Genomic DNA, 20155 nt, shown 5'->3' with positions numbered 1-20155 from the left:
TACCCCTAGTGGTACATGTACCCCTGGTTGGGAAACACTGGTGTAGGGAATACGCACTGTGAGGACAGTTTGGTCGGTCATAACAGCCATTAGAGTAAGCATGTTGTTGATGAAAAAAGAAAAAGTGCAAAAACATTTGTTTACTGACAGGTTAGTGTAAAGGACTCAAGAAGCAATACAGAAACAGACCTTTTTGGATGGCAGTTTATTTCCTTAAAAATGTTTACTCCCAAAAAAAAGTAATGCAGTAGAGGGTCAATTTTTATTTATTTTTCGCCTGCAAACCTAAAATGTTTTTTTTGAGTTATTTCATTTTAAATACAATGTTTCTCCTTTTAAAAAACCTTTGTCCAAGGTTTTCAATCTAATTCAACTCCAATAAATCACCAAAATGGGAAGATTTGAGTTGTTCCTTTGTGTGAAAATGACCAAGTTCTTTTCAAGTTTGGGCAAGAACTGAAAAGAATTCAACACAACTTGACAGGGTAAAGCATCTATGTAGTCATCTGTGTGTCTGTCTCTCTCTCTGTGTGTGTCCTTCTACAAAGTACTGTGTGTGTGTGTGTGTGTGTGTGTGTGTGTGTGTGTGTGTGTGTGTGTGTGGTGAGGGGTGTGTTTTCTTCTTCATGAATCATTTATTCTGGTATTTTGGACATGTGTTATAGGGCTATGACTTTTAATATTGTTCACAGCTCTTTTTTCTACTCTTCCTCCGTTTCATCCTCTCTCTCTTCCTTTTCCTCTTCCTCTTCTCTATCTTACCCCCCACCCCCTCCACCCCGTGTCACTCTTTGGGATCCTCCCTTAAACTCCTCTGTGGGTGGGGCTGCAAACTCTGCTGATCGACGCTGGCTCCATTTTAACAGATCAGACAAGATGCCCAACTAACATGGTGAGTTTAAACACAAACACAAACAAAAACAGAGAGAGAGAGAGAGAGGTTGAGAGAGAGAGAGACAAAACACAGATAGAAAGAGCGGATGTAGCAGCTTTGTCTCTTAAAATCCAAGGCTCGCAGTTTGTATGTCTGTTTACGTGACGATTACATGATTACGAAATCACGAGAGGATACCTGGATATAGAAGGGATGGTGTGTGTGTGTGTGTGTGTGTGTGTGTGTGTGTGTGTGTGTGTGTGTGTGTGTGTGTGTGTGTGAGAGAGAGAGAGAGAGAGAGAGAGAGTGTGAGTGTGTGTTGTCAACAATGAGCTGCGTGGGCGTATTGCTGGAATCTGAAACTTAACTGAGCTGTAGAACCTTTGATCTGTTCCAGCTGAGCAATTCTGTTCAGGACTGTTTGGTTGCGACACACACACACACGCACACACAGTGCCGGTGTGTAAACCAGGTCAAGAGGGGCAAGGGCACATCAGGAGAGAGCGGTGGAGAACAGACAGAAGAAATGGAATGAGTTGGTTTAGATAAAAATTAAAAACACACTAGCACACACACAAAACTCAGTTTAACTTGCTCTTCTTCCTGGCACACCCCTGAGTTGTAGCAGAGAGCCAGCATGAAATATGACACCACCTGCAGCCGTATCACAGGCAACAATAGTAGGCTTATTCAAGATTCCGTAAAATCTGCATGCGCAAGTAGACAACAATGCATTTTGAATGAAAATTTTGCATGATGGTTAGATTTCTTGTCCAGCATACCAAATTTCAGTCATGTCACATGGTGTTAAACTATCGTGGGATGAATGTGACAGCAGAGGGACCTTGCAACTCCCGCAGTTGCTTATCCCCGTTGATGCTTGTCTGCATACTGCCTCCAGGGTCACGCGCCCATGAACTGGTTGGCCAACAGTTCACTCGCGTGTGTGTAGGCGCGTTGTCCCACACCCCTAAGAAAGTTTGCACTGCACCCCACTTCAGCTCCTCCTCCCCACCTGTCCCCCAACACCTCACACATGGTGTGAGAGTAGATCAAACTGGTTGGAGCTCATCGTTTCATGGACATTTGTGGCTGACTTTAAATCAAAGAGGCTTGAGACAAGAGGGCTTACTCGCGTCATAACAGCGTAGTAGGAAGTGATGGCGAGGGGAGTACGGAAATGTTATTCACTGTGGAACAGGTCATAGGACCGCGTGAATGTTTGTCAGCTGTCCTAAATTACCCCCAGCAATTACTGCTGACCAACAGCTGCCGTTACTTGGCCACAAATTATCCATCATGGTGTCGCCCCCACTGACCATGTGCAAGGGAGTACGAAAATGGCATCCATCGCACCCACTGACCAATGACCATGCGCAAGGGAGTTAATTTTCCATCCACTCGTGTCCTCAGGCAACGCCCCCGTACTACACCGTGGCCAATGCATTCCCCGCCAAGAGATTAAGCCCATACGACTTCATTGCGAGCGTCGACGTTGCGCAACGGAAGTCAGCGAGAACTTGTTGTCACGATGTGGGTGTTATTAAATACAGCGCATTTAAAGTCGGCCACAAATATGAACGAGACGATGAGCTCGCACCGGTTTGCTCTACTAACACACCACGTGTGAGGAGTGGGGGGACAGGCAGTGAGGAGGAGCTGAAGTGGGGACCTGCGCAAACTTGTGTAGAGGTGTGAGACAAGACCCATATACACACGTGAGTGAGTTGTTGACCAACCAGTTCATGGGCGCGTGACCTCGGAGGCAGTCCGCCGACGAGCGCCGACGAGCGTTGAAGGGGATAAGCAACTGCAGAGGTTGCAAGATCTGACTGCAGCCGCATTCATCCCGCGATAGTTTTACACCATGTGACATGTCACCTCGTCAACGCAACGTCGACGAAATTTCGAAGTTTGACAGGAAATCTAACCGTCATGCAGCATTTTCCACCCAGGGTGCATTGCTGTCTAAATGCGCATACATGCGTTGACACATCTCGATCGCACCTATTGTTCTTTCTCTTGAGTTTCTTTGCTTTAAATGCATAGTGTTTGATACCACCCACATCATGACGACAAGTTCTTGCTTACATGCTTTGTCAACATTGAACGACGGCAACAAAGTCGAATATGCCTAATACTGTGTGTGCGTGCATTTTTGACAGAGAGGTCATGTGACACCTGCACTGGAACTCAGCGGAAATGGAAATGAATGCCCCACCTGAGGACTCTGCCCCTCCCCCCCTGGCTGAGGGAGGAGCAGGATGCAGTTTTGCTCCTCTCCTCCAGGGCACAGCAGAGCTCACTGAAGGCAAAGCAGGGGGAGACATCGCTCACTCACCACAGAAACAACACAATAAAGATGATGCACAGCCACAACATAGCCAAGGGTGAGACCCGCACATTTAAGCATTTTTCTCTATCATACAACACAAAGGAATGCAATCACTTGCTTATACATATCATTTGCTCATTTGAACTTTGTTGAATTTGTGTGTGTGTATGTGTGTGTGCACGTGTGGTGAGGGTTGTCTCTGGGTGTGTGGTGCTGTGTGCTGTGTGTGTGTGTGTGTGTGTGTGTGTGTGTGTGTGTGTGTGCGTGCGTGTGCATGTGTGTGAGTGAGTGTGTGTGTGGGGGGGTTGTTGGTGGTGTGTATGTGTGTGCATGTGTGTTTGTCCATCTATGTGCGCTTGTGTGTGTGTGTGTGTGTGTGTGTGGGGGGGTTGTTGGTGGTGTGTATGAACATTTTTTACGAGATTCATCTGGGCATATGAGCATATTCATAGGTGAGTTGTTCTTCATTCTCCAACTCCAGGGTACAAGCTTGCAAGGCATCATCACTGTAGTGTAGATGGCACAAAACAATGTTTTAAATTGAAGAGTTCAGATGCAAAACCCCCTAAGTGCCATTTCAGAAAATAATCTTAATTCATTTTCATTTAATACAAAGCTATCAAAATTGCATATTTTTTATGTAATTTATGTCATATAACTATTTATATGTATTATCAAGTACATGAATGTAAACAAAACCAACAACGGGGTTCTCCAAAAATATAGAAGTACGGGTCTTCAGAAATGGAGTTAGGGGGTTTCGCATTTAAACTGTTCAATTATCTTAAAAGTTTGTTATCAACAGACATACAGAAGTATCTAATTCAATGACAGTGTTCTAGTTATCGCCTTCCTTCCAACTCAAGCTTGCGGAGTATTGTAAACAAAGAGGGTAGATTAGAGAAAGATGATTCAAACTCTGCCCACCCAATGCAAAGGAGTGTGCTCAAGTTTGGTCTCCTAAGGGGGTGTTGTCCCCTCCTCCTCCTTCTTCTTCTCATTTTTGGTGTTTGGTGGTGGCTTGCACAAGATGTCCGCTACCTACAGTGCTAAGGAAAGGAAAAGTCTGAGCCTGAAGTATCTTTCTCTAATCTACCCTCTTTGTTATAAATGTTGTCATAAAACACCTAATTAGACATTGTATATTTTCAAGTAAACAAGTACAACAGCAGACGTATAATGTTTTCAAGTACAATGTTAATGGTACAATAGCAGAAATCATTTTGCTAGAAGTGGAATAAGTTTTTTGGTGAAAATGACAAACCAACCGCAAACATAATACCAAGGCCATACAGAAAAATTATCTTCAGACAATCTGTATGTGATGTATGTGCTTGTGTCTGCATATGTGTGTGTACATGTGTGTGTGTGTGTGTGTGTGTGTGTCTGTGTGTGTGCATGCATGTGTGTGTCTGTGCATATGTGTGTGATCATTACCTCCGCCAAGGAGGTCATGTTTTCGGTCGCGTTGGTCTGTCTGTATGTTTGTCTGTCTGTCAGCAGGGTAACTCAAAAACGCATGAACGGATTTGGATAAAACTCTGTGGAGTTGTTGGTAATGACCCATAGAACAAGCGGTGGTGATCCAGGTCACAAACTGGAACCAGGATTGTTTTAAAGATTCTTCACCATTGCTATAATAGAAATCTAGACATTTTACAGGTCGAATTTTGACATTGCAGTTTCTAACTCCACAAAAAGAAGGCAGGGTGACTTAAAATGAAATTAGAGTGTAATGTAGTCAAATGATCTATCAAACAGCTTCCTTGGCGGAGGTCTGCAGTCCCCGAGTGCATTTCTAGTTTTTGTATGAGATTCATGAGGACATATGAGTATATTCATAGCTGAGTCGTTCTTCCAGCCCACTTGATGTGAAGAGGCCAGACTCCCCTGTACCCAGCTGTGTGTCCATGAAGAGTGACCAGTCCATAGATCTTCCCCTCCGTTTTGAAGGACAACTTCCTCCTCCAACTCCAGGGTACAAAACAACTAATTAGACAGTTATCCTCAACTGACATTGTATCTTTTCAAGTAAAATGTTACAAGTACAACAGCAGAAATATATTTTCAAGTGTGTGTGTGTGTGTGTGTGTGTGTGTGTGTGTGTGTGTGTGTGTGTGTGTGTGTGTGTGTGTGTGTGTGTGCTGTGTGTGTGTTGCTCCAGGCTTCTCCAGCAGAAGAGATCAGGCTCTCCTGTTCCCAGCTGTGTGTCCATGAGGAGTGACCAGTCCATGGATGAACCCATGCGGTTTGGAGCAGGAGGCTCCCCTAGTCAGAAGTAAGACACACAGCAAAGAAAGGCACTGTTGAGACACACATTGGAATGTGACTTGGCATCATTGTATCTGTAACATTTATGTCCATATGTACATACTGTATATGAATTGAGGACATAAATTAAGTTGGTAAAATGTGTGTGTGTGTGTGTGTGTGTGTGTGTGTGTGTGTGTGTGTGTGTGTGTGTGTGTGTGTGTGTGACAGTGCTATCCAGCAGACCAGATGTCCCTCTCCTGTTCTGTCCATGAACAGTGACCAGTCCATAGATCTCCCCCTACGCTTTGAAGGACAACTTCCTTCTCCAACTCCAGGGTACAAGCTTGCAAGGCATAATCACTGTAGATGACACAAACCAATGTTTTAAATTTTAAGTCACTTATCAACGGACATAGTATCTATTTCAATGACAGTGCTCTAGTTATCGCATTCCTTCCAACTCAAGCTTACGGGGCATTATAAATGTTGACATACAACCCCTAAGTGTATGGAGTGACCAATCCTTTGGGGCCCTAGTCAACTTCACACAGAGAGACTCTCCACCTACCCAGTAAGGGTGTGACATCATGGGCTTCATGGTTGTAGTGTACATACTGCACACAGTACATTACACATAACCTGTTTTTGTGCTGTATGTGCATGTGTTTGTGTTTGTGTGTGTGTGTGTGTGTGTGTGTGTGTGTGTGTGTGTGTGTGTGTGTGTGTGTGTGTGTGTGTGTGTGTGTGTGTGTGTGTGTGTGTGACAGTGCTATTCAGCAGACCAGATGTCCCTCTCCTGGTCTGTCCATGAAGAGTGACCAGTCCATAGATCTCCCCCTACGCTTTGAAGGACAACTTCCTTCTCCAACTCCAGGGTACAAGCTTGCAAGACATCATCACTGTAGATGAATGTTTTAAATTTTAAGTCAGTTATCAACGGCCATCGTATCTATTTCAATGACAGTGCTCTAGTTATCGCATTCCTTCCAACTCAAGCTTACGGGGCATTATAAATGTTGACATACAACCCCTAAGTGTATGGAGTGACCAATCCATTGGGGCCCTAGTCAAGTTCACACAGGGAGACTCTTCACCTACCCAGTAAGGGTGTGACATCATGGGCTTCATGGTTGTAGTGTACATACTGCACACAGTACATTACAAATAACACATTTTTGTGCTGTATGTGCATGTGTGTGTGTGTGTGTGTGTGTGTGTGTGTGTGTGTGTGTGTGTGTGTGTGTGTGTGTGTGTGTGTGTGTGTGTGTTTGTGTGCGTGCACATGTGTGTGTGTGTGACAGTGCTATCCAGCAGACCAGATGTCCCTCTCCTGGTCTATCCATGAAGAGTGACCAGTCCATAGATCTTCCCCTCCGCTTTGAAGGACAACTTCCTTCTCCAACTCCAGGGTACAAGCTTGCAAGCTTAAATTTGAAGTCAGTTATCAACGGCCATCGTATCTATTTCAATGACAGTGCTCTAGTTATCGCATTCCTTCCAACTCAAGCTTACGGGGCATTATACAGTGGTGCTCATATGTTTACATACCCCAGCAGAATATACGCTTTCTTGGCAATTTCTCACAAAATATGAAAGATTACACAAAACTTTTTTTTTCACTCATTGCTAGTGACTGGCCTAAGATATTTATTAGCAATCTTCTGTGTTTACTCTTTCAAAAGCATGATCACAACCCAAACTACCCAAATGACCCTGTTCAAAAGTTTACATACTCTAGTTTCTGATGCTGAATATGGCCCTGTTTAACATCAGGGACCGCTCTAAATTGTTTGTGGTAGTTGTGGATAAGGCTCTTAATGTTCTCAGATGACAAAACAGCACATTCTTCCTGGCAGAATGGTTGTTTCCTATAATATTTTTGGGTGTCTTGCTGGAACCTCACATTTGAGGTTTCCCCTGAATGGCTCAATGATGTTGAGATCAGGAGAGTGAGACGGTCGCTCAAAAACTTCCTTTTATTCTTTCTGAAGCTAATGACGGGTTGATTTGGCTTTCTGTGTTGAAATATTGTCATGTTGGCATGTCCAAACAATGGACCATGTGCAGTTTCAAGGCTGATGTGTGTCAAGTTTCCTCCAGTATTTTTCACAGGGCAATGTATTCATCATTCTATGAGTGTGGACCAAAAATACAGTGCATTTGTAACTCATATGTCCCCATGACATCAGAAGTCAATTACCATGGTTCACAGAGGGAATGGTGTAACTTTCATTATAGGCCACGTTGTTCTCCAAATGGTAGTGTTAATAGTGCCTGAAAAAAGTTCTATATTGATCTAATGTTTTCAAATGACTTTGTCACAGGCATTCTGATGCTTCTCACTATGCTATTTGGTGTATCATATGCAAAATAACATGTTTGCATTTTTGTAGTAATGGCTTTCTCCTGGCAACCCCCAACAGCCCATCTCTCCTCAAGTGCCTCTTTGCTGTACAGTTTAAAACATTTTTTCATGTTGTCCTATATTTCACCTGAAGTTATTTTTTGGTTGTCCTATGCCTCCTGAACAATTTCCCTTGCAATGATCATTGCAATACAATGATTCCCTTGCCCAATGGCTTGATTCCAACCAAACCCCCTCATATTGCATTTCTGAATTGAAATTCCAACAGTGCCAACATGACAATATTTCGACACAGAAAGCCAAATCAACCCGTCATTAGCTCCAGAAAGAATAAAATGAAGGTTTTTGAGCGACCATCTCACTCTCCTGATCTCAACATCATTGAGCCACTCAGGGGAAACCTCAAATGTGAGGTTCCAGCAAGACACCCTAAGATATTATAGGAAACAACCATTCTGCCAGGAAGAATGTGCTGTTTTGTCATCTGAGAAAATTAAGAGCCTTATCCACAACTACCACAAACAATTTGGAGCGGTCCTTGATGTTAAACAGGGCCATATTCAGCATCAGAAACTAGGGTATGTAAACTTTTGAACAGGGTCATTTGGGTAGTTTGGGTTGTGATCATGCTTTAGAAAGAGTAAACACAGAAGATTGCAAATAAATGTCTTAAGCCAGTCACTAGCAATGAGTGGAAAAGAAAAGGTTTTGTGTAATCCTTCATATTTTGTGAGAAATCGCAGAGAAATCGTATATTCTGCTGGGGTATGTAAACATATGAGCACCACTGTAAATGTTGACATACAACCCCTAAGTGTATGGAGTGACCAATCCTTTGGGGCCCTAGTCAACTTCACACAGAGAGACTCTCCACCTACCCAGTAAGGGTGTGACATCATGGGCTTCATGGTTGTAGTGTACATACTGCACACAGTACATTACACATAACCTGTTTTTGTGCTGTATGTGCATGTGGTTGTGTGTGGTTGTGTGTGTGTGTGTGTGCGTGTGTGTGTGTGACAGTGCTATTCAGCAGACCAGATGTCCCTCTCCTGGTCTGTCCATGAAGAGTGACCAGTCCATAGATCTCCCCCTACGCTTTGAAGGACAACTTCCTTCTCCAACTCCAGGGTACAAGCTTGCAAGACATTCACTGTAGATGAATGTTTTAAATTTTAAGTCACTTATCAACGGACATAGTATCTATTTCAATGACAGTGCTCTAGTTATCGCATTCCTTCCAACTCAAGCTTACGGGGCATTATAAATGTTGACATACAACCCCTAAGTGTATGGAGTGACCAATCCTTTGGGGCCCTAGTCAACTTCACACAGAGAGACTCTCCACCTACCCAGTAAGGGTGTGACATCATGGGCTTCATGGTTGTAGTGTACATACTGCACACAGTACATTACACATAACCTGTTTTTGTGCTGTATGTGCATGTCGTTCCGTGCGTGTGTGTGTATGTATGTGTGGTGCGTGGTGTGTATGAGTGTATGTGTGGTCCGTGTGTGTGACAGTGCTATCCAGCAGACCAGATGTCCCTCTCCTGCTCTGTCCATGAAGAGTGACCAGTCCATAGATCTTCCCCTCCGCTTTGAAGGACAACTTCCTTCTCCAACTCCAGGGTATAAGCCTGCAAGATATCATAATTGTAGATTGCATATGAACAATTGTATAATTATATTCAAAAGCTATGTACATCAGTACACCTCATGTCTAGTGAAGTTTATTTCCACGCAGATAATCTACATGTGATTTTTAGGTCTCTGTGGAAAACAAATCTTTCTACATCAAGTGCTGAGGGGACTGTGACATCACCCTGTTCTTCTCTTGTGCCACCTGCAGAGGGCGATGTCATCAGGGAGAGGTAAGTGCAGACAGAGATAGGACAGAATCGTTAGGTGTCCATAGAAATCAACGAATGAAGATTCGTAACGCAAATATGGCGTCTACCCGCACATCTCCCGCCTTTCTGGTAACAAGAGCCAATGTGCCTGCTGAGCTGCGTTGCCAGTGATCCAATCATCTGGCTGCATCGGCGCACACAAAATTATGCGCATGCTCAGTTGTGAAAAGCCGTTGCTCTCGTGCCGTTATGGAACTACTGCGCCTGCGCTCTGTCAAAAAAACCGTGAGAAAAGTGGCTTAAAAAGCTTTATTTGGACTCGTATGACACAACCAAGTAGTCTAGATTGATCAGTTTTTCACGGTCGTTTCAACCATATGGTTTTCACAACCGCTGGGTTCCCCTCCGTCCTATACTCAGTTTCCCCATTCATTTTTCCCATTGACTCTCAGATCTGGTCTACTTAATCGCGAAATAGCACTCCGAAGGCGTCACCAAGATGGCCGCCATATGTCCCGTCTCAATCTAAACTGTCTCTGGTGCAGAGACCAGAGGGCACATTTATCATGTGTTCTTAAGAACAGATCTGTCCGTAAAGCGTGCGTGCAATCATTCCTGCTCAAAGTGTGGCATTTATGAACATGTTCTTGAAAGTAGAAATGTGTCTAAATATATGAACATCTCAGACCATGTGTGTGAGTGGAGGAAATACAACATTATAAATAATATCTACCATGTAGTATACAGTTTCATGTGAATTGCAATGGAGTGTGTAGTTATGTTTTCTCACAGTGTTAACGTCCATGTGTGCTTCGTTGATTTACTTATTTTGAAACCCGCACTTCTTTTGTAACACGCACTTCCACTGCTGCTGTGGACAGTTTCTTATCCCAGCACTTCCCGCCAATGCTTCATGTGACACGACAATCTGCGGTGCTGCTTTCAAATTAACATGGCATTTAAAGGGATTTTAATACCATGTATGATTACATGGAGGCGTTTCTGGATGCAAATTACCCCGAGAGCACGCAAGCACAGTGATTTGGAAGGTGTGGGATATATTATTGCATAAGTGTGCGTAGTCAACGCATGTTTGATAGCTCCCGTTTTCTCTGTACTTGCGAACATTCTAAATTTCACTCATAGGAACCAATTTAGAAGGTCTTCTACCAACTGATGATAAATGAGGCCCCAGGAGAATTGACTTGTAAATGAGGCATACACACATCATAATTCATTTAAAAATGGTCATTGGCACATCAATCCCAAGGTTAAAGTTATTTCATCAAGGTTTCATCAAGGTTAAAATGACAATGTAATGCTGTAGTCTCCATTTGTAGTTCAATAGACATGCCTTATAATGTGTTTCAATGGGATAAAAGACTACAAATGGCTACCTGATGCGCAGATGGCCACCCAGGGCAGTCTCCTCTGGTCCTGCTAGAGACGTAGAGCAGTATTGAGGTCTTCTTGCCACCATCACTGTTACCCATCTTCCCCATTTGTGATCACGACTGACCACCTCAGTCCCATGCTGTGTTTGAATAATGATACCTGTTTCCCCATTTAAAAAATTAAAACACAAATTACTGATGCAAATGTCACTGGCGATGCATAGAAAAGGGGCATGTTGACTTTTATCACCATCTTAATCTCCAATATGACAGAGCTGAATTAATGGTCTATTGCTCTCCATCCTTTACTTCCTGGTGCAAGGAAGGCATATAGTGGAGCACCATCTTGGGCACTCTAAAGCCCTATTCGGACGGCCCTAGTTTAATGGGGGGTAAAGTACAGTATCAATTTAGTCCTGTCAGAAACACATTCAGACGGATTAGAATGGATTCTGATGGGTTAGTAAACCAGCAGACAATTATTAGGGTGCAATCACACAGAACGCGGATTTTACAGTAGGAGGCGGATGTGTTCTATTGTTTGTCAATGAAAATTACGTGTCTAATATCAGCGCAAGGCAGATTGCGGATTCTACCCCTCTCAGTCATATCAGATTCACTATCCAACATAAGGAGGGCAAGAGAAGAGATCGTCTTCTATCCATTTTACATAGATGAATTGACCAAGCATTTTGTGTATGTTTTCACAACATTTAATGACACAACACCATCGATTAGGCTACCTTGCGAGTGACAGTTGAGTTGTTACGTTGCCTAGTCACCGCATTCGAATGGGCAGTGGATCCACGTTTGGTGTGGGCACTACAGATAAATCAGCTGGATGCGCATCGCAGATTGTAGGCAGGAATATGTGGTCTGTGTGATCTATGGATTCTTAATAATATGTTCAGACATCAATAATATATTTTGAGTTGGCTTGGCATACACGAGAGGACAAGACTAACACAACGGTGTGTGAAGAGTCCCCCCCCCACACACACTTTCTGTTAGTTTAATGAGATATTTTAATCCAGTTCGAATCATCATTTTTTAACCAATGTTCTGAGATAACATCACATTACCCCTTGTCCATACATAAAATTAGTCCTGTCCGAATAGCCTCTTAACCCTAACCCTCTTCATTGGAATCCTCATAGACTGCACACGGGACAAATAGAATACAAAGACTTAGTTGTTAACAGATTAATATTCATTACAAATACTGACGTGCAATCCTTCTTCTGAGCATGTTGTGTTGGAGGTTGGAGGCTTTCCACTCTCAGAAACTACAGTAGATCTTTGTCTAAATAAAAGAAACTACATCAATGTATGCACATTAGACAGTTAGGTCAGGTAGGATTAGACACATTAGACAGTAGCACATTAGACAGTTAGGCCAGGTAGGATTAAAAGTTTAATTAATCACTGTCCCGAGTCGGCCAATGGTTATGTGAATCATTGTGAATCAACGATGCCTCTTGCGACCACTTCCGCGGTCCGCTGTCAGAAAACCGCAAATGCAACTTTTTGACAGAGTGGTACGAAGGAGTGTCGTGGGAAACACTTTTCAAATGAAACATCGCTTTAGATACAGTATTCAGATTTGTATCAACTGCTGGCATTCCGCGATGGAAAACATACTAACAGCGAGTTAATTTGAACAGCATTTTTTCATTATGAGTTTAGATTTTGAGACAGGCATGCCACGTGCACTGCGCAAATTACATCATCCTACCTTGTGCCCCTTTAATTGGAGCTGAGCCTTTACTGTATATCATATTTGTCAGTATGACTGCATTTCTCATGAATATAATTGTGGTTTATAGGTCCATGTGCTCCTCTGAGGAAATCCAAAGCAATTTCAAATCGTATCTGAGCACCAAACTGCAGCATGTAAGTGAGGGGTCCTCCACCATGACTCTCCTGAGTGATGTCTACACAGAGCTATACATCACAGAAGGGGATGCAGAGGAAGTGAATGACCAGCACGAGGTCCGAGAGGTGGAAACAGCCAGGGAGGCCTCATCATTGGAAGAAGATACAGCCATCAAGTGCAGTGACATCTTCAAGCCTCTGGCAGGCAAGGCTCAAGCCATCAGAACTGTTCTCACCAAGGGAATTGCCGGCATCGGGAAAACCGTGTGTGTTCAGAAGTTTTCTCTGGACTGGGCGGAGGGCAGAGCCAATCAGGACATCAGATATATATTTCCACTTTCCTTCCGGGAGCTGAACCTGGTGAGAGATGAGGAACTCTGTTTAGCCGACCTTCTGAAACGCCTCATTGGTGATATTGGGAATGAGGCACTTTTGGACAGTTGCAGTAGCAGCCATGATACCCTTTTCATCCTTGATGGCTTGGATGAGTGTCGCCTACCTCTGGCTTTTCAGACCAATAAAATTCTTTCTTCACCAGCTGAGGAGGCATCCGTGGATGTCCTTCTCACAAACCTAATTAAAGGACACCTAGTTCCCTCAGGTCTCATCTGGATCACTTCACGGCCAGCCGCAGCAGGTCAAGTCCCACAGAGCTGTGTGGACCGGGTCACAGTGGTAAGAGGATTTGGAGACCTGCAGAAAGAGGACTATTTCAGGAAGAGGGTCTGCAATGAAGCTTTGGCTAGTAAAGTCATAGACCATGTCCGGAGTTTAAGAACCCTCTGGATCATGTGCCACATCCCAGTCTTCTGCTGGATCTCAGCCATCGTTCTAAAAACGCTACTGGAGGAGTCGGAGAGTCAAACCATTCCCAAAAACCTCACACAAATGTACACACATTTTGTCGTCATGCAACTCAGACTACAAGAAAAATACGGACATGCAACACGCCAAGGCAAACACACTGTTCTCCAACTGGGAAGGCTCGCTTTCCAACAGCTAGAGAAGGGCAATTTGATCTTCTATGAGGAAGACCTGGAAGAGTGTGGCATTGATGTCACAGAAGCGTCTGTATACTCAGGAGTGTGTACTGAAATCTTCAAAGAGGAATCTGGGCTGTACCATGGGAAGGTGTACTGCTTTGTGCATCTGACCATTCAAGAGTTTCTGGCTGCTCTGTATGTCCTACTTCATTTCCACTCCGGAGATCATGAGCCGCATCAAAGCCTCGCCTTTTCAGAGCTCTTCACAGCGTCTACTCTCTCAGACCTTCAGAAGATTGCTGTGGACAAAGCACTACAGCGGCCAAACGGAAACCTTGACCTGTTTCTCCGTTTCCTTCTGGGTCTCTCTGACAGTCTCCTCCAACCTCTCCAAAGCCCTCTACAGTCCCTGCTCCCTCACATCAAGGTCACCTCAACCAGTAGCGCTGGTGTCATCAAGTACATCAAAACGAGAATCATGATCAGCCCCACAACTGAGCAGTCCATCAACCTGTTTCACTGTCTGAACGAGCTGAATGACCACTCTCTGGTGGAGCAGATTCAGGAGTACCAGAGGTCCCGGCGTCTCTACAAGCAATCCCTCTCCCCACAGCTCTGGTGTGCTCTGGTGTTTGTGCTGCTGACCTCAGAGGGCTCTCTGGAGGTCTTCGATTTGGGCAAGTACTGCTCTCCTGCCTCGGATAAGAGCCTGATACGAATGCGGCCAGTGCTGAGAGAGAGCACGAAGGCAGAGTGAGTGTCTATTTTATGTCTTTGTTTTCATTCAAAGGGACAACAGCACCACATGAATATGTAGTGCTCTATTTGCCTCCTTGGGTTAGCCATTAACAAAACCATGCATTGCTGTATGCAGTAGCTGTGTGCTTGTCCACAGTGTACAGCATTTATTGTGTGTAAACTATTCTCTGCAGAGAATAAATGCTTGTCACCACAGTTTGCACAGTTTCACATATTTCTAATGCTCTGGGTTATATTTATTCATTCAGTATCAATAGAACTTTTCGCAAATTCATTGGCAAAACATTAGGCAGTAATGCTATCAATGAATTTACTGGTTTTAATGCACTGGTTTCCACTGTGTTGTCTACCAACAGACTGGCTTCTTGCAATCTGACTGAGCAGAGCTGTGAGGTGTTGGGCTCATTGATTGGCTCCCCGGCCTGTCGTCTCAGAGAGCTTGATATAAGTGACAACAAGATACAGGATGAAGGAGTGAAGCTGCTTTCCGGTGGCATTCAGAAATCCAGCTGTAAGCTGCATATACTACGGTATGCTTGCACTAAATTACTTTTGCTTCTCATTGCTGTCAAATTGTTATTTTTCTATAATGAATTGCATATTAATGAGGTCCTAGGTATTGCATTACCTTTGTGTGGCCTCGTAGCTTCAGGTTTTAAAACCTGTCAACACAGGAAATTAGGAATCATTGAGAGTTTGATCGGTAAACCCAACACACAATGTATGTCAACTTAGTATATGGGATATAAAGGGATGTTCCACTCTGGGTAAAATTAAGCTGATTAGTGCGCAGAAGTGACAACACAGACAGGAAATCCAGCCTGAATCTGGCAGCACATTTATATATATATTTATTTAACCAGGAAAATAGACCCACTGACATTAACAAAATCTTTTTTAAAAGGGCATCCTGGCCAAGTGGCAGCACAAGTTACAAAATGTAATTATTTTATTTGCATTAAATGAACAAATCAAGTAAAAGAATAACAAATCACTATAATTTTGGTGCCATTAGATAACAGCAATTATGCTAAACTTATATAATTTAACTGGCACTTTGCAAAGTTACTGTAATTTATTGGCATCATTTCAGCATTCTGTGCTGCTAAATTCAGGCAGTGGTTGGGTTGCCTGGAAAACACTTCTGCTCACCTATTAAACTCTAGATACATTTCGTATAAATTCCCTTGGGTATAATTGTATTTGTTTATGATGCATAACAGTTGAAAATTATCACTAACAGATACAACAAAAACAAGTCTTTCATCTCCTCTACAGTGTGTCTACATGTGGAATCACCACGAGTGGCTGTGCACATCTGATGTCTGCCCTCAACCATAATCCATCTCATCTGACTGAGCTTGACCTGAGCAACAACCATCCAGGACACAGTAACATTGTCCTTCTCTCAGAGATCCTCAAGAAGCCTTCCTGCCGTATACACAAACTCAAGTATGTGGCCATGTTAATGCTACAGTCGCCATAGCAACACTGTTAACTATAGCCACTCTACAGATGTAAACTCATGGAATTATTTCCACTTTACCTTTAGGTTAGTCAACTGCAACATTGAAGATTTCAGTTGTCCTTCATTAGCTGAGGCTCTTCAGGGTAAATCCTCAAGTTTGAGAACACTTGAATTGAGTCAAAACCGTATAAGGAATCCAGGTGTAAAAGCCCTTTGTAGCGGATTGAAGGACACCAACTGCAGACTTGAGTCGCTGAGGTAAATCATTGTCACTGTGTTTTATTTTATATTATATATATTTTCCTAATATTTCTAACCGTGCATGTAAAAGCAAAAACCAGCTGACACCATAACTCCAATGCAGTGCCCCTGCCATTTACTTCAATGCTAAGGCGCATCACGGCAGTGGTTAAGGCCAAGATAGTATCGAACATTGACATGTAGAGTTCACATCCCTTATCCATGTTTTTTTAAGATGGAAGCCGAAATATGCAAGAATAAACAAATGAATTATAGGAATAGTTTAACATTTTTTTTTTTTGTTATTCAAGTATATATTTTTGGTCTTTTTGACTTTATTTAGAAGATGGTGACAGGATGTGAGTTTTTTTTAAAGTAGCTGTACACACAGCAATGTAGATAATGTGCACTGTTGATCTGGGCAATTCGGGTTCCACTTTAACTTCTTGTTTGTGGCAGGTTAAGTGACTGTGGTTTAACAGAGAGCAGCTGCAAGGCCCTCGCTGCCGCTCTAGTTGCGAACCCCTGCCACCTGAGGGAGCTCTGGGTCAGCTACAACAAGCACGGCACTCTGGGAACATGTGCCCTCACTGCAGTCAAGCTGGACCCACAGACCGCCCTGGAAAAACTCAAGTCAGTATACTACATGTTCAATGTGATTGCATTTTAAGTTTCATTCATTCCACCTCTCGTTACTCACTGAAATATTGCTCAATGATAGTAACCAAACACACATGATAGTATTGTACATGGTACAGTGCCTCATACACACCATATACAGGATGTGAGCCAGCTGTGTGTTATTTCGTATTTACTATATGCATGATTGTTCAGGATGACATCAACAAGACAGCACATGAAAAAATATTGGGTAACACTTTACTTAAAGCCAACATTATAAGCGCATTTATAACAAATTATAACGCACATTATAATTACTTACAACATATTATGACTACACTCATAATGCTTCATGATGCTTTATATTAACAGTTATGAATAACTATGAATCTAGCTTATAATGCTTTATAAATCCAAGGGTGTCATGAGTGCTCATGACTGGCTATAAACTATAGGCTGCCTGATGGGGCTTATAGTACATTATGAGTACCTATACCCCTCTATGCACAGACCTGGATGATAAACTGTCATAAGGGCTCATATGATGCTATAATGTTTCATGTGAGATCATAAGTCGTCAATGTGTGCTCTAAGTAAAGTGAAGTTCACATGGATGCATCTATAATGCACTGTATAATGCACGTCTATAATGCATCATAATGTACTGTAAGCCCCATCAGGCAGCCTGTAGTTTATATCCAGTCATGAGCACTCATAATACCCTTGGATTTATGAAGTATTATAAGCTAGATTCATGGTTATTCATTACTGTTAACATAAAGCATCATGAAACATCATCGTTGTAGTCGTAATGCGTTGTAAGTAATTATAATGTGCATTATAATTTGTTATAAATGCGCTCATAATGCGCTATAGATATGGGCTTCATAGAAAGTGTTACCAAATATTCATTTATTTTCACCATGCCATCCGTGTGGAGAGTTAAATGATTTCAAGATATGCACCATATTTTAGGGATAGCGCTACACTGTTCCAGTATCTTTTGAAGTATGCTGCTGGCATGGGATTTGAAATAAATGAAGAGTTCACATGTAGACCCCCCAAACAAACACATTGTTTCATGACTATTTATAGGTGCACTGTGTAATATTTTTAGCTGTTTCTTCCCAGAACTCATGCTGCCATTCATAAGTGCTAAATTTTTCATGAATACTTACCACCCCCATCAAAGTCTAAGTATTCCTTATGACAAGGGAAATTGCATTTTTCATACATTAAAAGGTGGATCTTCTCCATGTCTGCCATTTGAATGTCCAAAAGTAGACATTTTTAGCGGCAAAGCATAATACACTTTGGTCATACGAGTTATTATTCAGTAAATATTAATGGAAAGATCAAATGTGGCAACAGCACAGTTTCAAAGCTCAGCATAGTTGCAATGCTATCCAACACAGTGCACATTTAACAAGATGTTTTGCTTTCTTTTCCTGAATTATATTTGCAAAACATATTGATCTTAAATACTTATTATCTTTTTTTATCTTTTGTGGTGTTTGTTTTAGGCTATAGATTCTGCCATCTCAGCATAACCACCTGATGGTCCTGTGTCCTGGTAATGTGACCCATCAGCCAAGCGATGACAACATGCAGTTCAACACACAAATTCTGCTGTATATGAATTACATGTTTTCTTTCATAAAATACAACCTCTCAATAACAATAGTGAAGATCTTCAATGGAAGAATTTGATACATGTGTTATTCTGTGCCTACTTATTCTTGCTCTCGGAAGATGTACAGTAGTTCTTGTTCCACACACACACACACTTATGTACTTTATCTGGGAAGGCGGCACAAATACAATTTCACCTTATTCTGCACGCACTGGCTGCAATGGAGACAGACACTGTTTCTCAATGTCTAGTGTGCTTGCCTTGGTAGTGCTTCAGCCTTGAAGTTGCGCACTTGCAAGATGAGGCTCAAAGCCTCACAAGCATCTCAAACGATTATGAATGGAACATGCTTGGAAGCGTGGAAGTGAACGTCATAGCAGTTCGGTTTTGGACACTAAACACTTGTTTTCAACAGATAAGTGTAGTTCCGCCTACTATTGTACACATACAGGCTGCATTGGAGACCATTTTTGTTGTTCAATAGTAATGTTTTATGATGGGTTTCAGTGAGATAAAAGACTACAAATGTAGTCTGTTGAGATAAATGTGGTTCTGCTTTATTCTGCTTTGGAGCCTTCAGCAGGCAGGGCTCTGCCTGGTCGGTTAAAGAATGACCCCATTTCAGCCACCAATACATGCCTTCAAAACCATCTTCATTAAAGACTGAATACGTGGTAGGTTGAACAGCCCACTGGTAATTGATCTAGTGCGAGTCATGATAGTACCTATTGCCTAGTGTAACACCTCTACTCTAGAAAAAAAGGAAGTTGTCCTCGTATACTACCGGTCAAAAGTTTGGGGTCACCACATTTTCCTCCCACAATGCTTCTTTCTGACAGTTAAGCTTATTCCTTTTCAATTTCAGTTCTGGTATAAAGTCAGTGTATAGAGTAATTGTTCCTTGAAAATAATGCATGCAACAAATAAGCAATTTGATATTGGAAAAAGTAACTGTTGAATGGATTTACTTGTATAGACAAACCAAAATGTATCACTAACTTTTGACTAATCAAAGTGTACCTTTACTAAGGTAGTGTCTAGTCTGGTGTACTAATCAAAGTGTAGACTCCTTTGGCATTAATAATAGCCAGTTGCGGTTCTACAGATTCATTCCTTGGATGAGATGAGGTCCAGAATTGCCCATGAGTTCTATGAGCCCCATGCATGCAAAAGTTGATGTCTACTCCTGCCAATTTATCCAATACCGGATGATATACACATAATTTGAAAGAGGAGAATCTACACTTTCCAACGATGTATGACACTGGCTTGCACACTAAAACATCACTGAGACAATGGATCGTGCATTCATAAGTAAGTTCATTCTGATGGCTAGAAAATCATGCAGCTACTTTGACTTGAATTTGTGCAGACACTGAGCTTTCCAATAGTTCCATGCATTCTCTGATAAACCAAAGAAATGTCTGTAGAAAAATGGACTAGAACACGTATTTCTATGTAATAAATGGGTGAAAAAGCTTGGTTAGCTTTCACTCTTCTGT

General features: G+C 42.4%; 1 protein-coding gene across 3 annotated transcripts; it reads left to right on the top strand.

The window, feature by feature from the left end:
- The first annotated feature begins 809 nt into the window (after nucleotides 1-809).
- LOC134462828 (protein NLRC3-like) lies at nucleotides 810-19427 on the top strand. Of its 3 annotated transcripts, XM_063216042.1 has the most exons (16): nucleotides 810-892; nucleotides 3040-3264; nucleotides 5071-5187; nucleotides 5374-5487; nucleotides 5691-5798; nucleotides 6230-6337; nucleotides 6764-6871; nucleotides 8851-8958; nucleotides 9352-9459; nucleotides 9597-9701; nucleotides 12901-14685; nucleotides 15048-15221; nucleotides 15970-16143; nucleotides 16244-16417; nucleotides 16859-17032; nucleotides 18544-19427. In XM_063216042.1, exons 2-16 carry the CDS (start codon nucleotides 3077-3079, stop codon nucleotides 18548-18550), a joined length of 3552 nt encoding a protein of 1183 aa, XP_063072112.1. In that variant the 5' UTR covers nucleotides 810-892; nucleotides 3040-3076; the 3' UTR covers nucleotides 18551-19427. The 3 variants fall into 3 exon arrangements, with proteins under 3 accessions (XP_063072112.1, XP_063072114.1, XP_063072113.1); XM_063216044.1 differs by lacking the exon at nucleotides 5691-5798; XM_063216043.1 differs by lacking the exon at nucleotides 6764-6871.
- Nucleotides 19428-20155: the final 728 nt, after the last annotated feature.

The sequence above is a fragment of the Engraulis encrasicolus genome, chromosome 14 (assembly GCF_034702125.1).
Source record: "Engraulis encrasicolus isolate BLACKSEA-1 chromosome 14, IST_EnEncr_1.0, whole genome shotgun sequence".
NCBI classification, from domain to species: domain Eukaryota; kingdom Metazoa; phylum Chordata; class Actinopteri; order Clupeiformes; family Engraulidae; genus Engraulis; species Engraulis encrasicolus.
This window is presented reverse-complemented; position numbering and strand designations above follow the sequence as displayed.

What these genes read in the sequence shown, in the direction of transcription:
- LOC134462828 (XM_063216042.1), top strand. Translation starts at nt 3,077, where the DNA reads ATGGAAATGAATGCCCCACCTGAGGACTCTGCCCCTCCCCCCCTGGCT. An exon ending in GGAGGCTCCCCTAGTCAGAA is followed by an intron (nt 5,488 to 5,690) that starts GTAAGACACACA and finishes TGTGTGTGACAG; the next exon opens with TGCTATCCAGCAGACCAGAT. An exon ending in AGAGAGAGCACGAAGGCAGA is followed by an intron (nt 14,686 to 15,047) that starts GTGAGTGTCTAT and finishes GTCTACCAACAG; the next exon opens with ACTGGCTTCTTGCAATCTGA.